The sequence below is a fragment of the Ahaetulla prasina genome, chromosome 2 (assembly GCF_028640845.1).
Source record: "Ahaetulla prasina isolate Xishuangbanna chromosome 2, ASM2864084v1, whole genome shotgun sequence".
In the NCBI taxonomy this organism is placed as follows: Eukaryota; Metazoa; Chordata; class Lepidosauria; order Squamata; family Colubridae; genus Ahaetulla; species Ahaetulla prasina.
The window spans coordinates 252867181-252889588 of NC_080540.1; the positions used below are offsets into that span (position 1 = coordinate 252867181).

Genomic DNA, 22408 nt, shown 5'->3' on the forward strand with positions numbered 1-22408 from the left:
TAGTTATTTTAATTGTATACAAATGTTTTATGTGCCTGTGAACCGCCCTGAGTCCTTCGGGAGATAGGGCGGTATATAAATTTGAATAATAAAATAAAATAAATAAATATTGGATGAGATCGAGGCAAATCTCATCAATGTGTTCAACTGGAGGTAAAATGCCAACCAAGTTTATAAGTGCTTTCTTTGAACTGTTTCAAATGCTTTGGACGTAATATATTTAGACTTCAGCAAGGCATTCGACAGAGTAAACCACAACTTACTTCTTGATAAGCTAGAAAAATGTGGGAGAGACAGCATCACCACCAGATGGATTTGAAACTTGCTGACAAAACGTACTTAACGAGTCATCCTTAATGGCACTACATCTACATGGAGGGAAGTAAGCAGTGGGGTGCCACAGGCTTCCATCTTAAGGCTAGTAGTCTTCAATATCTTCATAAATGACTTAGATGAGAGAATAGAAGGGGAACTCATCAAATTTGCAGCTGACACTAAACTAGCAGAAATATCCAACACCCCAGAAGACAAGCTCAGGATCCAAAAAGATCTTGACAGACTTGAACAATGGGCCCCATCCAATAATGTGAAATTTAATGTGGAGAAAAGCAAGGTTTCACACTTAGGCAAGAAAAACCAAAAGTACAAGTAAAGATTAGGCAAAACCTGGCTCAAAAACAATAACTGTGAGAGGGACCTTGGAGTCCTAGTGGACAAACACTTAAATATGAGCCAGCAGCCAAAAGATCTAATACAATCCTTGGTTGTATAAACAGAGGCGTAGAATCAAAATCACATAAAATGTTAGTACAATTTTGTAAAGTCTTAGTAAGGCCACACCTGGAATACTGCATCCAGTTTTGGTCACCACATTTCAAAATGTTGAGATTTTGGAAAAAGTGCAGAGAAGAACAACTAAGATGACTAAAGGCCTGGAGACTAAAACATATGAAGAACAGTTATAGGATTTGGGTTTGGCTAGTTTAGAGAAAAGAAGGACTAGGAATGACATGATAGCAGTATTCCAGTATTCGAGAGGTTGCCACAAAGAAGAGGGGATCAACTTATTTACCAAAGCACCTGTAGGCAAGACAAGAAACAATGGATGGAAATTAATCAGTGAGAGAAGGAACCTGGAACTAAGGAGAAACTTTCTAACAGTGAGGACAATTAACCAGTGGAACGACTTGCCACCAGAAGTTGTAGGTGCTTCATCAGTGGACAGCTACTTATCTGAAATGGTATAGGGTCTCCTGCTTGAGCAGGGGGTTGGACTAGAAGACCTCCAAGGTCATTCCAGCTCTATTCTGATTGATCGATAAACATAATTTGAGTGATAAACATAGACACCTGGAAGGAGGTGTTCATATATTAGAAAGATATGTTGTGTAAAAATTTTCTTACCTAGAATGCTTTTGAGAACCATACAAGTCTAGAGGGAAAATGTGTAATGTATGATAAATTAAACCATGCTTGCCAAGAGAACGTAGCAAGAGACTCACACATAAAAGAATGTAAAAATGATTAACTGAAAAGCGAAAAACTTGTCTACTTTGATAAAACCTAGCTAAAAATCAAAATGATTATTTCTTTATGTTTTTTTGAATAAAAATAAGAAAAACTGAAATCTCTGTGGTGTTTCCTGTTGCTGCTAGATCCTGAACATGTGATCCTTTGATATTCTGTGTGGCTGCTTCCTTTCTTCAAATGTACTTGCTGTGTTCTTGACCTTAGGCATTTTGTGCTAGCATATTGGTAGTCAGTTACTAAACTTATTTTGTTGCTGAATTAATAATGTATAAGCATGCATCAATGAATGGATATATACAGTGTATAAGCATGCATCAATAAAACTGCTACTCCAAATGGCTGACACTTAAGAAAATACTTTGCATGGCATAGTCCATGCATTCGACTGAATTGCACGTAAAGAGAATTTGGTATCCGCTAAATCCAAGAAAATTTAGCATTATTTTTAATGATGTATTTTTATTTTTAAAAAAGTGGACTAATGTTTGTCCTTATTGATTTGAAATATCTAGGTTGGAATCAGTACTGGCTTTGATGGTACTGGGAGAAAGCGCCAAATTAAATATGTCATGTCTGAAAATTTTAATGGATCTAGTGAAATATTTCATTTCAAGCTCTGTGCCTCTTCAAAAAAAGGTAAGAACCAAGTTAATCTTGGTGTAGAAGGGAATTGTGTTTATCATTGTGCTATCCCAGATGAGTTGCTCCAAGATCTGCATTGATTCTGCTGTAGCCAATATTCTGTAATTTTTCTAAATATGTACTTTAGAATGGTAGGGTTTTTTGTTTTTTTTACACATTTTGGTTCCTATTTGATTAACATTTTGTTATATAGGAAAAGAATAAAAAGAAAAAGATGTCATGTTGGCACTGGCAAATCGGATACATATATACAAATATCCTCAGAGAAATCTGTCTGCATGGCATTAATGCAGATTTACAAAAAACTGCTTTTCTTGGATTCTGTGACTGTGGAAAGGAACATGATAATGACAAAGAATTAAGAGGAGCAAATTTTCCTGATCTTTTGAACTTTTGCCTTCCATCAGACGACGGTAAGTACAAAAGTAGTAATTTTCTCCTGCATTATGTATGTGTGTGGTTTTACAATGACCACATTATGGCTCATATGCTTAGATTCAATGGTCTATGTGGCCAATTCATTTATGTTAGCTGGTTGCTGATTTTTTTTGGTAAGTTACAGCTCTTCTTTGTAATTCTGCATTATATATGTGTATGTGTAATAATTACTATAAAACATACCATTGAAGATTTGAGAGGGGGTCCAACAAGAAGATCAGGGATGGGGTAAATCTGAAGCTCTTGCTGCCTAATTTAGATAACACTGTTGTCTTTATATTTCAATTCTGAACTTGTCACTTCAGTTGTTTTTACAAGGCGTATTTCTCATCACATAGCTCTTGATAACATCAACAGATACACTGTTCTCTAAAATGAATATTAAAATCCTAAACTTATACATATTTCAGTTCAAAGGAATATTCAAATTACCATTCATGCTTCTTTTTATAAGGGCATGACAACTTGTAATTAATCAGCTACTTCACACTCTGCTTTTGAGAATAATTTCAGAAGTTGAGATGTCATCTTGATGACATTCACATCGATATTACATTCTAAGAACAAATAAATCAAAGAATTTACAAAATTAATCAGGTGAGAATAAGGTTCAAGCAGTTTCATAATTGGTTTAGGCAATTCTACATCTTATTAGACAAAGTTAAAATGAACTTAAAAGGTAAATTAAGAGAATTCCAGTTTGCCCTGATTTGAGTATGAGCCACCAATCACTTCTTAAAACTAAGAATGTCCCCTTCTACTCCAGCCCACCAGAAAAGCAATTTTCACCTGTCTTTTTCTACTCTGCTTCTAAAGTAGCATTTTCTGACTTGAATGTCATAAGCAGCCTTGTCCAGTTCGCTTCTTGGGCTTCATTCCATTGGAGAAAGAGGCCTTCAGTGCCTTCTCCTCTACATGGACATTGTTTTTACAAGTTAAACACTGGGATGGTGAAACTATTCACTGATGGAACAGAGAAATGGTAGGCTTGACTTTTTGTTTTAACCAGGGAATTGCTACTTTTCCCTTTTACTGCAAGCGCAAGTGGCAATAAATAATTGGGGGGGGGGAAGAGTATTTTACCTTTCAAAGCCGTGGTGGTGCAGTGGTTAGAGTGCAATACTGCAGGCTACTTCTGCTGACTGTGATTGCCAGCAGTTTGGCAGTTCAAGTCCCACCGGCTCAAGGTTGACTCAGCGTTCCATCCTTCTGAGGTCAGTAAAATGAGGACCCAGATTGTTGGGGGCAATATGCTGACTGTAAACCACTTAGAAAGGGCTGTAAAGCACTGTGAAGTGGTATATAAGTCTAAGTGCTATTGCTATTAATATTGCTACCACTTTTTGTCATTTTGTCTTTAATAAAGGTTATTAAAGCTTAAGTTCATAAAAGAAATCTAGGTGCCAATAGAAACATGGCCATGGCAGGAGCCCAAAAACTTATAAAAATGGTACAGTTTTCTCACATCGTTGTAATTACCTATGCCATATGTAGGTGGTGGCCTACATGGTGGCTCAGTGGCTAAGACGCTAAGCTTGTTGATCGAAAGGTCGGCAGTTCAGCGGTTCGAATCCCTAGTGCCGTGTAATGGGGTGAGCTCCCGTTACTTGTCCCAACTTCTGCCAACCTAGCAGTTTGAAAGCACTGCTTTGTAAAAAATGCAAGTAGAAAAATAGGGACCACCTTTGGTGGGAAGGTAACAGCGTTCCGTGTGCCTTCAGCGTTTAGTCATGCTGGCCACATGACCACGGAGACGTCTTTGGACAGCGCTGGCTCTTTGGCTTTGAAACGGAGATGAGCACCACCCCCTAGAGTCGGGAACGACTGGCAAGGGGAACCTTTACCTTTACCTATGTAGGCTAAGATCTAGAGGACAGACATTGTAATGAACCAGGTAAAAAGATATCTTTAAATGTTAAGGTCTTTGTAGAAAGAAATATTTTTTGTTTAAAATGTATTTGGTGCATTTTTGCTTCTAGCACTAGTGTTTGAGATAATGGGAGAGGTAAAACACCTGCAGAATTGCTAAATACATTCTTTTTTCTCAGTGGTTACTCAATTAGCAATGAGCAGGGGGAAATTAGAATATGAAAAGAATCATTTTTCTTTTCAGCTTGCCTGAATATCTAATGAGTCTCTTTTTCTTCTGTTCTTTTTAAAGAGCTTTTGTTGCAGAACCTTTTATACAACCTTCTACCCTCTGCATATTCACTTGCTGCGTTGTCAGGGACATATTTCTTTCAATATATTTAAAGTAACAGTTTTGATAGCTGCCATGAGGTCATGCAAAGCAGAACTGAAGACAGCCTTGTGAGGCTGTTGGGAACTTGGATGAGTAGTTTTGTAACAGATTTCTTTCAAAATGTCTAGACATGTTTATTAGATTACAGTCCACTTTTTATGACAGTCCTAGCATATTGCCATCTGCTTGTCTTTGTGTATATGCAAATAAAGAGCTGCTTCAGATTCCCCACAAAACAACAGTTCAACTACCTGGTAACTTTATGAGCTTGATCTTATTTTTACTCTTTTTTTCCATGTTCACTTATTTGGAATAACCCCTGACAGATTGGGATTTTTTTCCCCAGTGAGAAGCATAGAAATTCATTTTAACACCTTTTGTATTTTCCCCCAGGCATCTCGCAGCTGCTGGCAGTGGGGAATCTAGTATTTTATATTTGTTCTTTCAGCTTAAGCAATTAATTAGGAATCTTATTTCCCAGCTATTGTACTGCAATGTTGTTATTATCCCCTGTATTCTTTTTAAAGAGCTTTTGTTGCAGAACCTTTTATACAACCTTCTACCCTCTGCATATTCACTTGCTGCGTTGTCAGGGACATATTTCTTTCAATATATTTAAAGTAACAGTTTTGATAGCTGCCATGAGGTCATGCAAAGCAGAACTGAAGACAGCCTTGTGAGGCTGTTGGGAACTTGGATGAGTAGTTTTGTAACAGATTTCTTTCAAAATGTCTAGACATGTTTATTAGATTACAGTCCACTTTTTATGACAGTCCTAGCATATTGCCATCTGCTTGTCTTTGTGTATTTCTGTGTGAATGCAATAATAATATGACACTTGGATATTCTGGTTCTCTTTTCTCTCTTAAAAATTCTGTAATAAATTATCAGTGCTTAACTCAACTGGAAAAAAACCAAGTGGTTTACTTGGTAAATTGTGAGCAGTTAAAGTATGGTTGGCTGGATCGGTAAGGTCTACAATTTATATTGTTAATTTTAAGGTGAATTGAGTTAACGCAATTGCTTTGCATGCTGTAACTTAGCTTTCATAAAATAAAGGCTTAAGAGAAAATAAATTGGGGATGTCTGTAAATGGAGATTCTCTAAGATTATCATATTTTACACATAAGTCTTTACTCTGCAACTTGCTAAAAGAAAAAATACATTCGTCAATCATAAGGTACAACACTGAATGATAGTCATAGGGTACAAATAAGCAATCAAATCATACTAAGAAACAATATAAATCGTAAGGATACAAGCAACAAAGGTACAGTCATACAGTCATAAGTAGAAAGAGATTGGTGATGGGAACGATGAGAAGATTAATAGTAGTGCAGACTTAGTAACTAGTTTGACAGTGTTGAGGGAATTATTTGTTTAGCAGAGTGATGGCGTTCGGGGAAAAACTATTATATCTAGTTGTTCTGGTGTGCAGTGCAATATGGCGTCGTTTTGAGGGTAGGAATTGAAACAGTTTATGTCCAGGATGTGAGGGGTCTGTAAATATTTTCAGGGCCCTCTTCTTGATTCATGCAGTATGCAGGTCCTCAATAGAAGGCAGAAATTGGTAGCAATTGTTTTTTCTGCAGTTCTAATTATCCTCTGAAGTCTGTGTCTGTCTCGTTGGGTTGCAGAATGAAACCAGACAGTTATAGAAATGCATATAACTGTGTTCTGAGCAGAATTTGGAGGGAAGTGGAGGGAAGGATTGAAATATAGGAAATAATTTCTTCAATTGGCTTAAATCTCTGCCAGTTCACACACAGGAGGCAACTAGCTGAAAAACCCCGTGTATGTTTACTAAAAGATAGAAAAATAAAAAACAGTGAAGCACATTCAAGAGCCAAATTATCTTTTATTTGTTCATTTAATGGAAGCTTTGCAGAATTTTGCAGAAAACTCTGGGTTTTCATAGACCCTGGCTCCCCTTTCCTCTCCACTATTTAGTACCAAATCTTTTCAGCTATTTGTGGGAAGAGGGGCTCACCTGTTTGTCCTCCTGATGTAGGAAGGGATGGGGGAGTCTCCTTGATCCGGCCCCTGTAGCTCATTGAATTGCTTTCTTAATGGCAACAGCAGTGTGACTCTTGCCTTTATCCAGGACAACAGTGAGCAAAGAAGCAAAATCACTTGGTGCACGAAGACAGCACAACCGCAGTTGCACTGCAGAAACAAGTCAAATGTTCACTGAAGGCTATGCTCCATCTAGCTATTAAACAAATCAATCTTTTCCTTGTACAAAGCATTGTTGTTTCCTGCGACAGCAACAACTAGCATTGCCCTCCTGTGAGGGCAGCAATCTGCTGGTCTCTTTATTGATGTGTGACAAAGCAGTTCGGTGGGGGGAGGCTGCTGTTTACCTCTGCCCCATTTTGAAGATGGGAGGAAAGCACATTGGTGAGGCTACAGAAAGAGCCCAATGTCAGAAGTGAGGGAAAAATAACTATCTCTTTTATATGAGGCATTTTTAACGTTGATGAGGCACTGCTTGCTGACATTCAGCTGGAAATGGAATTAAAATAACAGAATGTTGCGTCTGTTGAGGACTAATCAATTTATTACGGCATATGCTTTTGTGGATTATAGAACTCCGTAATGAATTTGTAATAATTTTTAAAATGCCACATGACTCTTGGCTACTTTTGCTGCAACAGATTAATGAAGTTAACTGTTTGCATATTAGACATGAAGTTTAGAAAAGCTCAATTCAGCAATGCTCATTTAAGAAGTGTGGATTTCAACTCCCAGAATTCCCCAGGCAATAGATCATGAGGCTGGGGGATTCTGGGAACTGACAGTCATACATCTTAAATTAGTGAAGGTTGAGAAACACTGGCTTACACAAATCTAAGCATCATTCAGCAAAATTCTTCTGCAGTGTTAATTATTTTAAAAGCGTGTAACTGACCTTTTTATTGTACTGGCAGGGCTTAAATGATTTACAACAACGTACAATTGTAAAATAAATCATGAAAGCTAGAAAATACAGTAGAATGATTAGTTTACTTCTATGCAGTTTCATTTCATTGCTTCTTGATCAGCACAGCAGTAGCATTGCTCATGAATTGCTTCTTAATTGCACCTTAATTAGTATAATTGGTTCAACAGTGTTATTTTGCAGTACAATGGAAGGAAAAAAATAGAAGAAATTAATAATTAACCCCTCTTCTTTGTGGAACTGAGTGAGTGGGAGTCATGAAGATATTATTTATCATTCTATAGAAATGCCGCTGCTCTGAACTGGAAGCAATAAGAAACCCAAAGAAAAAAGTTAATAAACAAAAGCCAGGCCATCATAAATAGCTTCAATTGTTTTTTGAAAGTCAACACTTGATAAGCCAGCACTGACATTTTGTTGGTTTATTTTTTTAAAATCTGGCTTATCAAACAATAGAAGTAGAAAACACTGGAGTGCAGATATTAATGATATCATCTGGATTCTTTTTTAAAAGGGAAATAATGTATTCTAAACTAAATATCTAAACTGGAAGCAGTTACAGAGGGATCGCTATTACTTTTTTACTTCTCCTGTAATATGGCCAGGCCAATGGTGAAAGTCAAGGGAGAGGGAAGTAGAATGATGTAAGCAACATCATAGTGTAAGTCCTGCCCCCTTTTCGCTGAAGGCTGGAGCTTTCAGCCTAATGTTTGAAGGACTCAGGTTGGAATTAGGAAAGTTTGTTAAAGGAATTGCTGATGCAGAAAGTTGCAGCTGTGATGAATGTAACACTGGTGGGACATTACTGCCTAGCAACAAGAAAGTTACAAGTTAGAAGGACATGTTAGAAGGATGCTAGCTAAGGCACGTAGATATATGAACTTTGGTAACCTCTAGCCTATTATAGTAGTAAAAAAATGCACCTCTTTTGATAAGAAAGCTTATTAACATAAACATGAGATGTATGAAGAAGGAGGTTAAAGTAGAAGAAACGAATCAAAAGAAACATGTCAAGGAACCAATATTTGATTCTTAGGGTATTAACTTCCTTAATCATAGCTGTATAAAATTTGTATTTGTGCATTGTTTGGGGTCATGCTCCTTTAGCTGCTGAGACCCTTTTGCTGGAGTACTCCAATAAATGAAGCTGAAAATGCCATTTCTCGTGTCTGTGGTCTTTATTGATTTTGGCACCAGGCTAGGACCTGTTTTGGCTACAACATGTTGTGATGTTGCTTTTGTCAAAAGCCTGTAAATTCCTCTGCCTTACCTTTACTGGCAACTCTTTCAAAAGTCATAACATTCATTGAACTATTCTGTGTTAGCAGTAGCATCACAACCATCTGTGGACTAGAAAGATGGTTGCTAGGATGCTAGTGTTTTACACCAAAGGCTCAGTGCATAAAGAAATGCCTTTTAAAAGCAATAACAGCTAATTGAATTACTTACACGGTAAAATGCTTTCCATAATTGTTTAAAGGACCTTGACATGTCTAAATTTGGCCTGATCTTGCAGAGGTGTCAGCTGTCTGCTTTTAAAGCAGAATTATAAACTATGTGGATTTCTTGATTTGATCAGGAAAACATTTCTCATATTTTGAGCAGTCATGTTATGGTACCCTGGTCTACCATTATTTCAGGTAATGATCCCTTCTGGGTTATACGTTACGGTGTGATCTACAATCTAGTTATCCTGCGTAGTGAACTCTTGGGAGATGTGAATCGAGAAGGATTAAGAAATGCTGTCTGGCGAACTTTACAAAAACAAAAGGGTTCTGAAAAGGATGGTCGCGTCCTGGATGCAGCAAAAGTAGCAGAGGTAAGCTTGAAATTTAATATTTAAATCATTGTCCAAATAATGTTATAACTTCAACAGCTATTTGTCTCCTACTTCCCTACCACAACAATCCTGTGAATTGAGTTAAATTGAGAGGAGGGTCTGTCCCCAAATCACCCAGCTGGCTTTCATGTCTAAGGGAGGCCGAGAACTCACAGTGTCATTGTTTCTAGATCACGGGTGTAAAATTTATGGCGTTTTGTGACGTTTTTCCCATTTGCGGAGCTGGGGTGGACATGGCCTGCATGTGATGCATCTGGCCCGCAGGCTGCCGGTTTGACACTCCTTAACTATTACACCAAACTTAGCTGGTATTCCTTCATATCTCAAGCAGCTTTTTAAGGCTGTATATTTATTTATTTCACAGCTTTTATAACTCACCCCAGTCTGTAGAGCCTCAACAGGATACAACAGAGCAGAAATATTTGATTTCTTTTCCTAAACAAAGCTATCATTTATATCTATTAAATGATTTTCTTTTTTTTTTCAGGCAATGTCCCTAACTTCTTTTTCAATATTGTACTTGTTTTATAGAGCATGTGACTAAGATTGATTTCTTGTTTTGCTTTTCATTGCAATAGGATTTAGCTATACAAATAGCCCCTACTATAACGAGGTGAAAGAGAGAGAGTATAGGGAATTTTTTTAGCCGTAGTCCTGTTTTCTAAAATTTCTGGATCAACTGCTATGAAAATAACCAGTTGTTTGGGCTATGTTTCCTTCTGTGAGATAGCTATATCACTTTCCATAATTACATATCTCTTGCTCCGGACCCCCAGTATAATTCCTGTGTCCTATAGTTTCACAGAAGTGATGATGGTTTTCAATCTGCTCAAAAACTATAAAAGCTTATAGCGCAAATGTAGCTTTGATTTAAATATTTTAGCAAGTGGCAACACTTGACCAATCTTGTCTGAACCTGGAAGCTAAGGAGAGTTGGATTTGGAGAATTTGGATTGGAGACCACCAGGATAAAACAGGCTATAAACTAGAATGAGCATATTATACAGGCAATCCTTGACTTATGACTGTTATAGAGTCTGATCATTATGGTTATAAGTTGTAGTGGTCCAGGGATGGGTTCTAAATTTTTTTACTACTGGTTCTGTGGGCATGGCTTATTTTGTGGGTGTGGCTTGGTCATGTGATGGTGGGAGTGGCTTCATGGTCATGTGACTGGGTTGGTGTGGCCAACTCAATGTCACTCATGTCGAGGGGTGCCTCGCCTGGCCACTCCCCTCCCAGCCGTTCCTTGTCCCACCCAGCCTCAACGTATCTATATTTCTGTAAAAATGTTGTTCACCATTTTATTATCTACATACTATAGATGCACTTTCATGGACCACTGAAAGGAGGAAATGGCTCACATGCTTTGCCCAAGAGTGTAATAGGCAACAGGCTTTTAAGGGGCTGCCAGAAAGAATGTATAGGCAATGTATTTTCCAAAACACCAGAAGGCAAATGTAGTATATATACCAAAAATAATTCAATAACAATTTAATGTAATACATTGGGTTAAGTGATGTAGGGCTTGATCTAATTTCAGGCAAGTTCAAGCCTAAGAGATACCTGCGTTCTCTCTCTCCCTTCCTTCCTCTTTTTCTTTTTCTTTTTTTTTCTCTCTCTCGCTTTCTTTTTTTCTCCCTCTTTCTCCTTTCTCCTTTTCTGTGAAGATCCCCAGAAGGTCTTTGGTAGGAGGAAGAAAAGCCAGACGTTTTGAAACTCAGAACATGCCCATTGATCATCTGGCATTCTTATAGCTCCACTATTGATTAGCTTAGCCTGAGCAAGGATAGCTAGTAGCCACTTACAATAAGCTCTCAACTCAAGCTCAGCGCACATGGGGATCGCCAAACACTGAGGAGGATCCTCAAAATATGAGTAAAAGGGTTTACCCTTCCCTCCCTCCCTCCCTCCCTCCCTCCCTCCCTCTCTTCCTCCATCCCTTTTTCTTTTCTCCCTTCCTGTGAAGAACCCCAGAAGCAGTAGTGGGTTGCTCCCGGTTCGCTCCAGTTCTGTAGAACCGGTAGTAAAAATCTGCTGGCATTTGGAGAACCGGTAGTAATGGCTGGCCGGCCACACCCCTGAACGGGTTCACCAATCATCAGAGGTGGTTTTTTTTTTTACTTTTAAAAGAATCTTTTCTTCAGCCAAAAAAAAAAAAGGCTTTTAAAAGTAAAAGCAAACCCCTCTGATGATCGCATGGCTGAGCAGGGATCATCAGAACCAGTGGTGGGATTTAGCCAGTTCACACCACTTCGGGAGAACCGGTTGTTAACTTTCTGAGCAGTTTGGTGAACTGGTTGTTGGAAGAAATCATTAGGGCAGAGAACCGGTTGTTAAATTACTTGAACCCCACCTTTTAAAACCCTTTAAAAGTTTTTTTTGTTAACAACCTCTTCGGCCGAAGAGGTTGTTAAAACAAAAGGTTTTAAAAGGCTCCTCTGGTGATCCCAGCTGAGTTAAAAGCTTCTGGGCTGCGATTAAGCAACTTCAGCTGGGATCCTCAGAGGAGCCTTTTAAAATCTTTTTTTCCTCTGGCCCACCCAATCCCCCCTCCCCACTTATTACTGTTCCTTTCAGGCTGGCAAAGCCATGCTTTACATCAGTTGCAACAGCTAGCAACTGAATCTGCCTGCCTGGAATCCATCTCCTCAGTCAGCAACTGCTTTGCTGGCTGAGGAACTCTGGGAGTTGAAGTCCACAAACCTTAAAGTTATAAGGTTGGAGACCCCTGATCTAAAAAATATAAATAAAATAAAATAATAAAATAAAATATTTGTGCAGCTTTCTGAGATTTGGTATGTTTCTGTAGTGTTTCACTCTAACTACACAAACACACAAAATCTCACAAAGCTGTATGTGGCATTTTGTGTGTGTGTGTGTGTGTGTGTGTGTGTGTGTGAGTTGTGTTGTGTTGTGTTGTATGTGTGTAAAGTGTGAAAGTTGGTTTTTGAGCTTTTGGTGGCTGTGTGAGGTTCCTTCTTGTTTCAGGGGCCATTTTGGGTGAAGTACTGCTGCTTTTACATTGTGTGTGAGTCTGTTGTGTTGTGTTGTGTTGTGTGTGTCCCTTCGCAAGGACTTGGAGGCAGCTCCTCTGAGGAAAAGAAGAGGCGGCGAAGCTCTGGCTTTTCCCCGGGAGAAATCGCCCTGTTTCTGCAGCATTGGTCATGTGACTAAGTGGGTGTGGCCAACTTGAGGTCACTCACAGCAAGGTGCCACCCCATCTTGCCCTGAGTGACTTCAAGTTGGCCACGCCCACTCAGTCACGTGTCCACCAAGTCATGCTCACCAAATAAGCCAGGCCCACAGAACCGGTAGTAAAAAATTTTGGGACCCACCCCTGCCCAGAAGGTCTTTGGTAGGAGGAAGAAAAGCCAGACGTTTTGAAACTCAGAATATGCCCATTGATCATCTGGCATTCTTAGAGCTCCACTATTGATTAGTTTAGTCTGAGAAAGGATAGCTAGCAGCCACTTACAATAAACTCAAGCCCAGTGCATGTGGGGATCCCCAAACAGTGAGGATGAAGTGGGAGTAAATGGGTTTACCCTTCCCTCCCTCCCTTTCACCTTTTCCCTTCCTGTGAAGAACCCCAGAAGGTCTTTGGTAGGAGTAAGAAAAGCCAGACTTTTGAAATGTTTTGTAGTTTAGACTGAGCAAGGATAGCTAGCAGGCACTTATATTAAACTATCAACTCAAGCTCAGTGCACGTGGGGATTCCTAAACAGTGAGGATTTCTTTGTTTCTTTCTCCCTTGAACCCCCACCCCTGCATCCCATTTTTGCTTCCAAGGGGCTGCAGGGAGTCTTGCTAGGCACACACACACACATGCACTTCATTTTTGGCTTAGCAAGCCTCCCTGCAGCCCCTGGGAGTCAAAATGGGCTGTGGGGGGGTAGTGCTGTACCTCCCCGCCCTGTTTTTGGCGTTTTTCACTTAGCAAGCCTCTCTGTAGCCCCTGGGAGCCAAAATGGGGCACCGGGGGCCGCCACATCCCCCCGCGCACTGTTTTGGGCTTAGCAAGACTCCCTGCAGCTCCTGGGAGCCAAAACGGGGTGCGGGGGGACTCCTGGAAGGGGTGGAGGATGATAAGGTCGCAAGCCTGGTGGAGGGGCACAGCAAACTCCGGGGGGGCTAGCGCGACTTACCTGTAGCCTGGAGGAGGCAGCTCAGTTGGGGCACAGGGCAGGCGCCTTGTGGGAAGGCATCTTAGGCAGGAAAGCCACCTGGGTGGTGAGGAGGAAAAGGAAGTGACTGGGTGGGGTGGCAACCGGTTTGTGGCATGGCCAGCCAGACATTACTAGCAGTTCTGCGACCTTCCCCAATTTACCGCTACTGGTTCTCCCGAACCGGTGAGAACCAGTAGCAACCCACCACTGTAGTGGTCATTGAATGAGGCACTATGTGATTGCCCTGCTTGATAACCACAAACCCTGCTCTCCCTATTGCAGTTGTTAAGCGGAACATGGGGTGCCTCAGGGATTGGGGAGACCTTGGGTGGCCTGGCACAGACCCAGACCTGCAATTGCAGCACCTACCCAGCTCACATGTGACTTGTCCTCGATCTCCCAGGGCCTACCACCCCCTGATGTTACCCCGTGCTCTGCTTCCTGCTGGCAGGGTCCACCACTCTTGGGCCTCCTCTGCTCCTGTCACATATTGGTCCAATTACCATTTTTCAAAGATTGTCTTTGGGAAAGAGAAGCAACCAATCTTCTGTGTGGCCTTCCCAGGAACGGGTTCCCATTTTTTGGAGTGGCAGAGGTCATTTCATGCCATCCCAAATGGCAATTGTGACTGCTTTGAAAAGGTTGAAGAACTGAGTATTTGCAAAGCATTTATTTTGCCCCAAAGCTGTGGTCTTTTTTCATAAATTACAGATAGATGTATGTATCTGAAGTCTGAATAGTAAAGCTATTCAAAATAATTTAAGCATTATTTTTCCTACATATGGGTTTTTTTTAGTGAAGAAATAAAGAGAAGACATATAAACAAATAAAAGAGCATATAAACAGTGAAATGTACATTTTAAAAATATCCAAACAGTACACAGCATTCACATGGAATGAATACTGGACTATAAGCAATGTGAGCACTGCTAAAAATATTTCAAAGCATAAAAAGAATGGGGAAATATATTACAGACAAAAGTATGCATATCTGGACCTGTTCCATGAACCTTCTCAGTACTTTTTAGTCACTGGAACCAGCACTGCAATGTTTAAAAAGAGTTAAATTGTTTTGAACTGCCAAGTCACCTGGTGATATATATATATGCTTTCCATAAAAGATTATATATCTATGATTTAAAGCTAGATTAGAGTAGTTGAGAAGACACAAGCAGAAATAAAGTATATGTTAGCATTTCACAAAAAGTCATGTAAGGATAATGTAATACTTATGTAAAAGCTGTGGAAGTAGCATATCGTGTTCAAATAGGGCAATATTTCTCACTCACAAGGACAAAAAATGCATGTAATGTATTTGGGCATTAAATGTCAGGCAGCTTGAAAGAATATGTGATTCCTTTTGAAATCAGATCTTATTTTTCATAGAGTTAAATGACATTGGAGAAATACAATTTATAATTCCAACAGATAAGGAAGATAAATTTGTTACAATCAGCAAAGTTTAATTATACATTAAACATTCTGCCTGTTCTTATTATTTTAGGAAATTAGATAAGAAAGTCTGATTTATTTTCACTGAAAGGAAAACACTTAAAATATTTAAATGTAGCTCTAGAGATCATAGAGAAATTTGCCTGCTGGTTACTTAGGGGGCTGGGGGGGTTGCGTGCATGCCCACATCCATATTTCTATGTGCCCCGCCCCCGCATATGCGCGCGTGACACCCCCCCGCTCCTGGCAGGTGATGGCCCATTAGGCCCATTTTTCTCTCTCACCTGGCTCCAGAGCCTTTCTAGAAGTTGGGGGAGGGGAAACAGTCTTCCCCATGCCCTGGAGGTCCTTCGGAGGCCGAAAATGGCCTGTTTGCCAACTTCTGGTGGGATTGGAAGTTGGCAAACTGGCTGTTTTTGGTCTCCAGAGGACCTCCGGAGGTGGGAAAGGCCGTTTTCATCCTCCCCAGACTCCTAAAGAGGCCTTAAAGGCTAGGGAGAGCAAAAAACAGGCCTTCCAGTCCCACCAGAAGTTGGCAAATGGGCCATTTTCAGCCTCTGGAGGATCTCTGGGGTGTGTGGGGAAGGCTGTTTTTGCCTCCACAAGACTCCTAGAAAGGCTCTGGAGCCAGGTGAGAGAGAAAAACGGGCCTTCTGGGCCATCACGTACCAGGAGCGGGGGGGGGGCACGTGTGCATGCGCTCGGGTGGGGTCCATAGAATTATGGATGTGGGCACACGTGCACCCCCCAGCCCCCTCTCCTGGCATGCGATAGCAAAAAGATTAGCCTTCACTGACCTAAGTGACCAGCAGGCAAATTTCTCTATGATCTCTAGAGCTACAGCCTGTTTCCCTACTTCTGGTGGGTCCAGAAGGCCTGAAAATCAGCTGGCCAGTGCGCTTATGTGAGCTGGAGCTGAGCTTGTGTACCCATTAATATGGCTACGCATGCCACCTGTGGCACGTGTGCCATAGGTTCGCCATCACGGCTCTAGGTATTTCTATATAAGTACCCTGTCTGTATATTTGAATAAATGCAAATTATGCACCAAAATTCAGTTTATACAATGTAGGTTCATCTCCGAAAAGAGGGGAACAGCTTATTTGGGGCAATGGGGCAATTAACCTTTAGTCAATTAAGTTCTAGAATATTTAGCACAAAATAGATCCAGCCATGCATAGGGTTAAATTCATTTTATCCAGTCAGTCATACTGGGAAACACTAAATCCAGCCAATTAGCCTGTTTTACATGCCTAGTCATCCAAGAATAGGAATGCTTGAAAAAGCAATCTTCCATGGTAAAATTCATTACTAAGGCATGGCATCAGAGCATATTTTCTGTATGCTGGTTGGTTGCACTAAATCAGGGGTGTCCAAACTTTTTTGAGTGAGGGCCAAATACAGAAAAATAAGCAAAGGCCCGGGCCACGGGGGGGGGGGGGGGGGGGGGGGAATGGGGGGGGCTTATTTTGGGGTGTGGCTTGGTGGTCATGTGACTGGTGGGTGTGGCTAACTGCTCATGTGACTGAGTGGATGTGGCTATGGGCACTACTCAGAGGGCTAAAAAAAGTAATTTTTGACCAGTCCTCACACTTATGACCATCCTCACATTTATGCCCATTGCAGCATTTTTAACAACCATATCACTCATTTCACAACTGCTTCTCTTCACCACGGTTACAAGATAGGGTGCAAAATGTAAAGATAGTTGTAGGTGTGAGGACCAGTCAAAGGTGTGAGGACAGGCCAAAGATAACTTTTCCAGCCCTCTGAGTAGTCCCTATGCACAAAATGCTGCAACAGGCATAAATGATGACTGGTCATAAGTGTGAGGACTGGACAAAAGTGCGATATAGTTTTTGTCTGGAGACATTCTGCACACTTCCCCCACCAACGCTGTTCGGCCCTCGCCGCCCTCACCTGTTTCTCGATGCCGGTCTTCTTCTTTTCCGCCAGGGGAGTCCCAGCTGCTTTCTATCAGTCTGCAGGGTGCAAAACTGTCACACTGGGAGATCCTGCAGCATGCAAAGAAGCCCCCAAGGGTCCCTCGGTTTGGGCACAGGTTTGGGAGCAGAGCCCCCAAAGGGCTTTGAAGCTGCCCCTCAGAGCAGCTGGGGCCCATGTACAGAGTGCGCACAATAGCCTCAAGCCACAAGAGTTTTGCAGCCAGCCAGTCCTTCTCAGAGGCAGACAAAATGAAACAGAAACAAGCCAAGCGGGTGAGAGACACCTTCAAAGGCAAACAAACAAACAAACTTCCCTTTTGGGAAGAGGCAGCGCTGTGCTAGGAAGGCCGGCTGTTCTCCCCCTCCGAGGGCCTTGTGGGTCAGCCAGGAGGCTTTGGCCCATTGGAGGAACGACCCTGGCAATGCCCCATGGGGCACAGGGGCCACCAGCCGCCAAGCTGCCTTGGGCCCAAAAGACTCTTTATGAGGAAGGGCTTCATCCCCTTGGGCATCCCGGCATCCCAGGATGTTGCCATCTTCCCCAGCTGTGGCAACACCGCTGGGGTGGGGTGGGGTGGGGTGGGTCTCTTGGCTCTCTCCCAGAGCCTCCTTGGTCACTCAGCTTCCCGGACAAGGCCCCAACTGAGCTGCGCCTCACCAGGCGCCGAGGATTCCCACCAACTGAGCTGCATCGCTGGGGAGGGGAGGCGGTGGCTGGAGAGGACAACCCGCCGCCGCCCCCACCCAGAGGTTCTCCGGGAGCAGAAGCGCCTGCCTCGCCGGGACCTCGGCAGCCCGGCAGCGGGCCCACTCAGCAGCTCACCTCCCATCCTCCTCCGCTCCGCTCCCCGCCCGTCCAGCCCTGCTATGCCGACCCACCCGGAGAGCCTACCTGCGCGGCGCCGCGAGCGCCCGGAGCAGCGCCGGAAGCTCTGCCGCCCGCCCGCCTCCTCCTCTGTCTGGTGGGCCGGGCTGGAGCCGTGGGCGTCCTGGGCGCCCCCTACCTCCCAGTGGCGGAATGGCCGGAGCCTCCCCGCATCTGCAACCGGGCGAGCGGCGGCGTTGCCATCTTCCGCAGCTGGGGCGGGGTGGGGTGGGGTAGGTCTCTTCGGCTCTCTCCCAGAGCCTCCTTGGTCACTCAGCTTCCCGGACAAGGGCCCCACTGAGCTGCGCCTTACCAGGCATTCCCACCAACTGAGCTGCATCGCTGGGGGAGGGGGGGGAGGCGGTGGCTGGAGAGGGACAACCCGCCTTCGCCGCCCACCAGACAGAGGAGGAGGCGGGCGGGCGGCAGAGCTTCCGGCGCTGCTCCGGGCGCCCTCGGCTCGGCGCCCGCGCGGGTAGGCTCTCAGAGCAGGGCTGGACGGGCGGGAGCGGAGCGGAGGAGGATGGGAGGTTGAGCTGCTGAGTGGGCCCGCTGCGGGGCTGCCGAGGGTCCCGCGGGCAGGACGCTTGCTCCCGGAGAACCTCTGGGTGGGGGCGGCGGCGGGTTGTCCTCTCCAGCCACCGCCTCCCCCTCCCCAGCGATGCAGCTCAGTTGGTGGGAATGCCTGGTATGCCCCACCCAGAGGTTCTCCGGGAGCAGAAGCGCCCTGCTCCCGCCGGGACCTCGGCAGCCCGGCAGCGGGCCCACTCAGCAGCTCAACCTCCCATCCTCCTCCGCCCGCCTCCTGCCCGTCCAGCCCTGCTCTGCCGACCCGCCCGGAGAGCCTACCTGCGGCGCCATGAGCCGAGGGTGCCTGGAGCAGCGCCGGAAGCTCTGCCGCCCGCCCGCCTCCTCCTCTGTCTGGTGGGCCGGGCTGGAGCCGTGGGCGTCCCGGGCGCCCCCTACAGCCCAGTGGCTGAATGGCCGGCCCGCAGCCCCGGGTGGGCAGGGGTAGCCTCAGCGGAGCCTCCCCGCATCTGCAACCGGGCGAGCGGCGGCTTCCTTGGGGGCCAGGACGGGGGCCGCACCCCACTGTCCACCGAGAATTTGCTGCGGGCCAATAAAAACTGACCCGCGGGCCGCAGTTGGCCCGCGGGCCGTAGTTTGGACACCCCTGCACTAAATGGATTTTACTTTGTTCCTCAATGTGATTTGAAATTTTATTTATTTTTTCATATTTTTTTATCTAGTTGCAATAGTAAAACCAAATACATTTTTGTATTTGTAACTAGGAAAGCAGAAATAGAAAAAATAAAAATTTTTTAAAAAAATGTAAGATAAAGAAAAATACATTAAAAATATTTTAGCATTCCATGAATGCTAAATTCATGGAATAAATAATGAAAACAAATTTGAAAACTCTTCATAAGATAACAAATATCTTTTCTTCCCATAACATCTATATGCTCGTCCATAAATCATCAACTTTTTAGGCCTGATGTTCAACAAAAATCTATAAAGTGTTAGCAGAGCTTCATAAACATATTTCATTTTAAGCTTGATCAAATCAACCAATTTTATATTCTTTCCCTTTACTTCTAACAATCTTCACTTTTGATTCATCCATATGATGTTGTAGGATTTGGCCCCTTTTCAATTTTTCTTTTTCCATTGCAAAGGATTCTTGAGGCTTTAAGTAATCTCTTTTGTAAATCCAGTAAAAGTCATTATCCAGATCATTCTTCTGGTTTATCATTTGCATTTTCACTTTGATTTTCAAAACTTTAACAAACTTAAATTTGCATCAGATTTAACCTCTTTTGGACATAATCTGTCCATAGAAGCAGATATCATTACTGACATTTCTGATATTATAAATGTTAATGTTTTGGCCCATTCTTTGAAAATCTCCTGAAGTATTTTAAAGGTTTTAACGTTTTGTATCATTTTGTAAATCCCTATACTAACAATAACAAAAAAGGGGGGACAAGGTCTGAATGGAATTTTTCATCCCCTCTAGTGTCCAATTTCTGAAATCATAATGTCTCAAGATTCTGACTTGATATAAATAAAGCAACTTAGTTCCCGCAGGATGCCATTTATTTTATTTAATTATTTCCAAAATCCTATAGTAATTGTCTAAGGGTTTGTCTGGACTCTTAATTCATGTATTTATTTATTTATTTATTTATTATTTAAATTTGTATACCGCCCTTCTCCCGGAAGGACTAATGTATAATCTTCTGATCAAAATCATATTCAGTCTTGTGCTGTATATTTCAAATCCTTTAAATTCTTATATTTATATTAATTTTTCTTTCGTTCAAGAAGGAAAGTAGACTCACCAGGTGGCTTTTCAAATATGTCACTCTGAAGATCTCTAACAGCCTTAGAATAGTAAATAAATAATTTCTGAAAGTGATTAGAAAGTAAGCTTAGCAAACCCAATGCTCTTTAAAAGACTTCTGAGCTGTTATGAGCATGATGACTAATCCATTTGTTTCCCAGTGTTTAAACCCACAAGAGACTGTGTCCCGTTGTCCTTGTGAGAAATAGCTGTCAGGAGCACAAATCGATGATCTTCTGTTCTCTTCTTGCGTGGAGAGTCTAGAGTCTTGCCTATTCGTCAGTTGTTTGGTCTTGCCATGATTGTTGTCTCTACTCTCTGCAGAGACATATTTAGTTCACCATACCTCCCAAGGTTTTTCTTAATGGAAAAAGCAGTTCATTGTAGCTGGGATTTGGGGGAATTATAAATTTAGGGGAACTTGAAATTTTTTCCTAATTCTTCCAAATTACTGTCTTAATAAGAATGGAAAGGAGCAGTGTTTTCTCTTTGCTGGGCAAAGACTGGGACTGGATTAGATTTTGGCTGGGACTGGATTAGATTTTAAAGTTATTGGTTTTAAGGGTTTTTTACTATTTATATTGTTTTTAATAATTTGGCAATAGAATAAGTTTTTTAATCGTCGTTTTTAATCTGTATTTATATGTATTTTAATTGCCTGTGAACCGCCCTGAGTCCTTAGGGAGATAGGGCGGTATATAAATATGAAAAATAAATAAAAATAAATAAATAAAATAAAATGCAATATTCTACAGTATATGAATACTAGAGTATTAATTCTACAGCATATGAATACTAGAGTATTCATTCTACAGTATATGAATACTAGAACTAACTTTTAAAAAATTCTTTTTAGGTTTTATTTGAGACTCGTCTGCATAGAACTAACTAGAAGAGTGTTTCTCAATCTCAGCACCCTTAAGCTATGTGTTGACAATAAGCAATGCCAATTCCCAGAATTTCCCACCCAATAAACTGAAGTTGGTTCACACAGTTTAAAGTTGCTGAAGTTGAGAAACACTGATCTAGAAAATGAATTACTAGCATTCATAGAACATAGTTGAAAGGGGCTTTAAGTTCATCCTAATTAATATAGAACAGATCTTGATTGTCTTTCTTGTGACACAGATGAAAGTACTTGAGAACTTTCTCAAAAAAGTTGCCTTTTTTGAAGCTGACATATCACATTTCCTCTTTTTCACTTTATAAAGCTTACTTTCCAGCCTCTGATTCATCTTTATTGTATTCTTTTGAACCACTTTCTTTGAATTTCTTTAGAATGTGATCCCCAGAATTAAACATACTGGTACTTTGGATGCAGAATATAGTGGAATTACTGGGATTTCTGGGATTTGGAAAATATAATTCTATTGATACAGTTTAGAATTGCATTGACTCTATGGTGAAATGTTACACTGCTGATTCATTCCATTCATTCAGCCACAATTCTAAGATCTCATTTCAAGTCACGTATCACCATCTGATACATATGGATTTGGATTTTTTTTCCCTATTGAAAAGCTTTGCACTAATTTTTCTTGCATTTTATTTTATTATATGAGAGCACTTATCTAAGATAATTTTGAATTTGGTTTTATAGTTTATTAGATATCCTGCTCTCTTGTGTCATTGCAAATTTTAGAAGCATTCCCTCCATCTTTTTTTCCTAACGATTAATGAAAACAAAGAGAACTAAACCCCACTTTATACATCATTTTATTTAGATGAGGAACATGCTTTGAATATAGTTTACATGATGTGTATGACTCCCTCTAATAAACAAAATATCGAAATTATACTTGTCTAGCTAGCTTATCAGAATTTAATATGGCAATTTATCATATTTTTTGCTGAACCCAAGATATATTATAGCATAATCAGAGTCTTTTAAGGTGATTTGCCTGGCTAGAAAATGAAATACCATTATCTTGATAAAATCTGTTCTTGACAAATCCATTCTAACTTCTGGTATTTCAAGCTATTTGTAGAACGACAA

At 41.7% G+C, this 22408-nt stretch overlaps 1 protein-coding gene across 1 annotated transcript in view; it reads left to right on the forward strand.

Annotated features, from left to right (window-relative positions):
- The window catches only part of TMEM232 (transmembrane protein 232), a 120400-nt gene that overhangs the window by 39115 nt on the left and 58877 nt on the right, over positions 1 to 22408 (forward strand). Inside the window, exons 8-10 of the mRNA XM_058168078.1 lie at positions 2043 to 2166; positions 2366 to 2585; positions 9434 to 9612. Of these exons, the coding sequence (XP_058024061.1) occupies positions 2043 to 2166; positions 2366 to 2585; positions 9434 to 9612 (523 nt within the window). The remainder of the gene's footprint in view (positions 1 to 2042; positions 2167 to 2365; positions 2586 to 9433; positions 9613 to 22408) is intronic.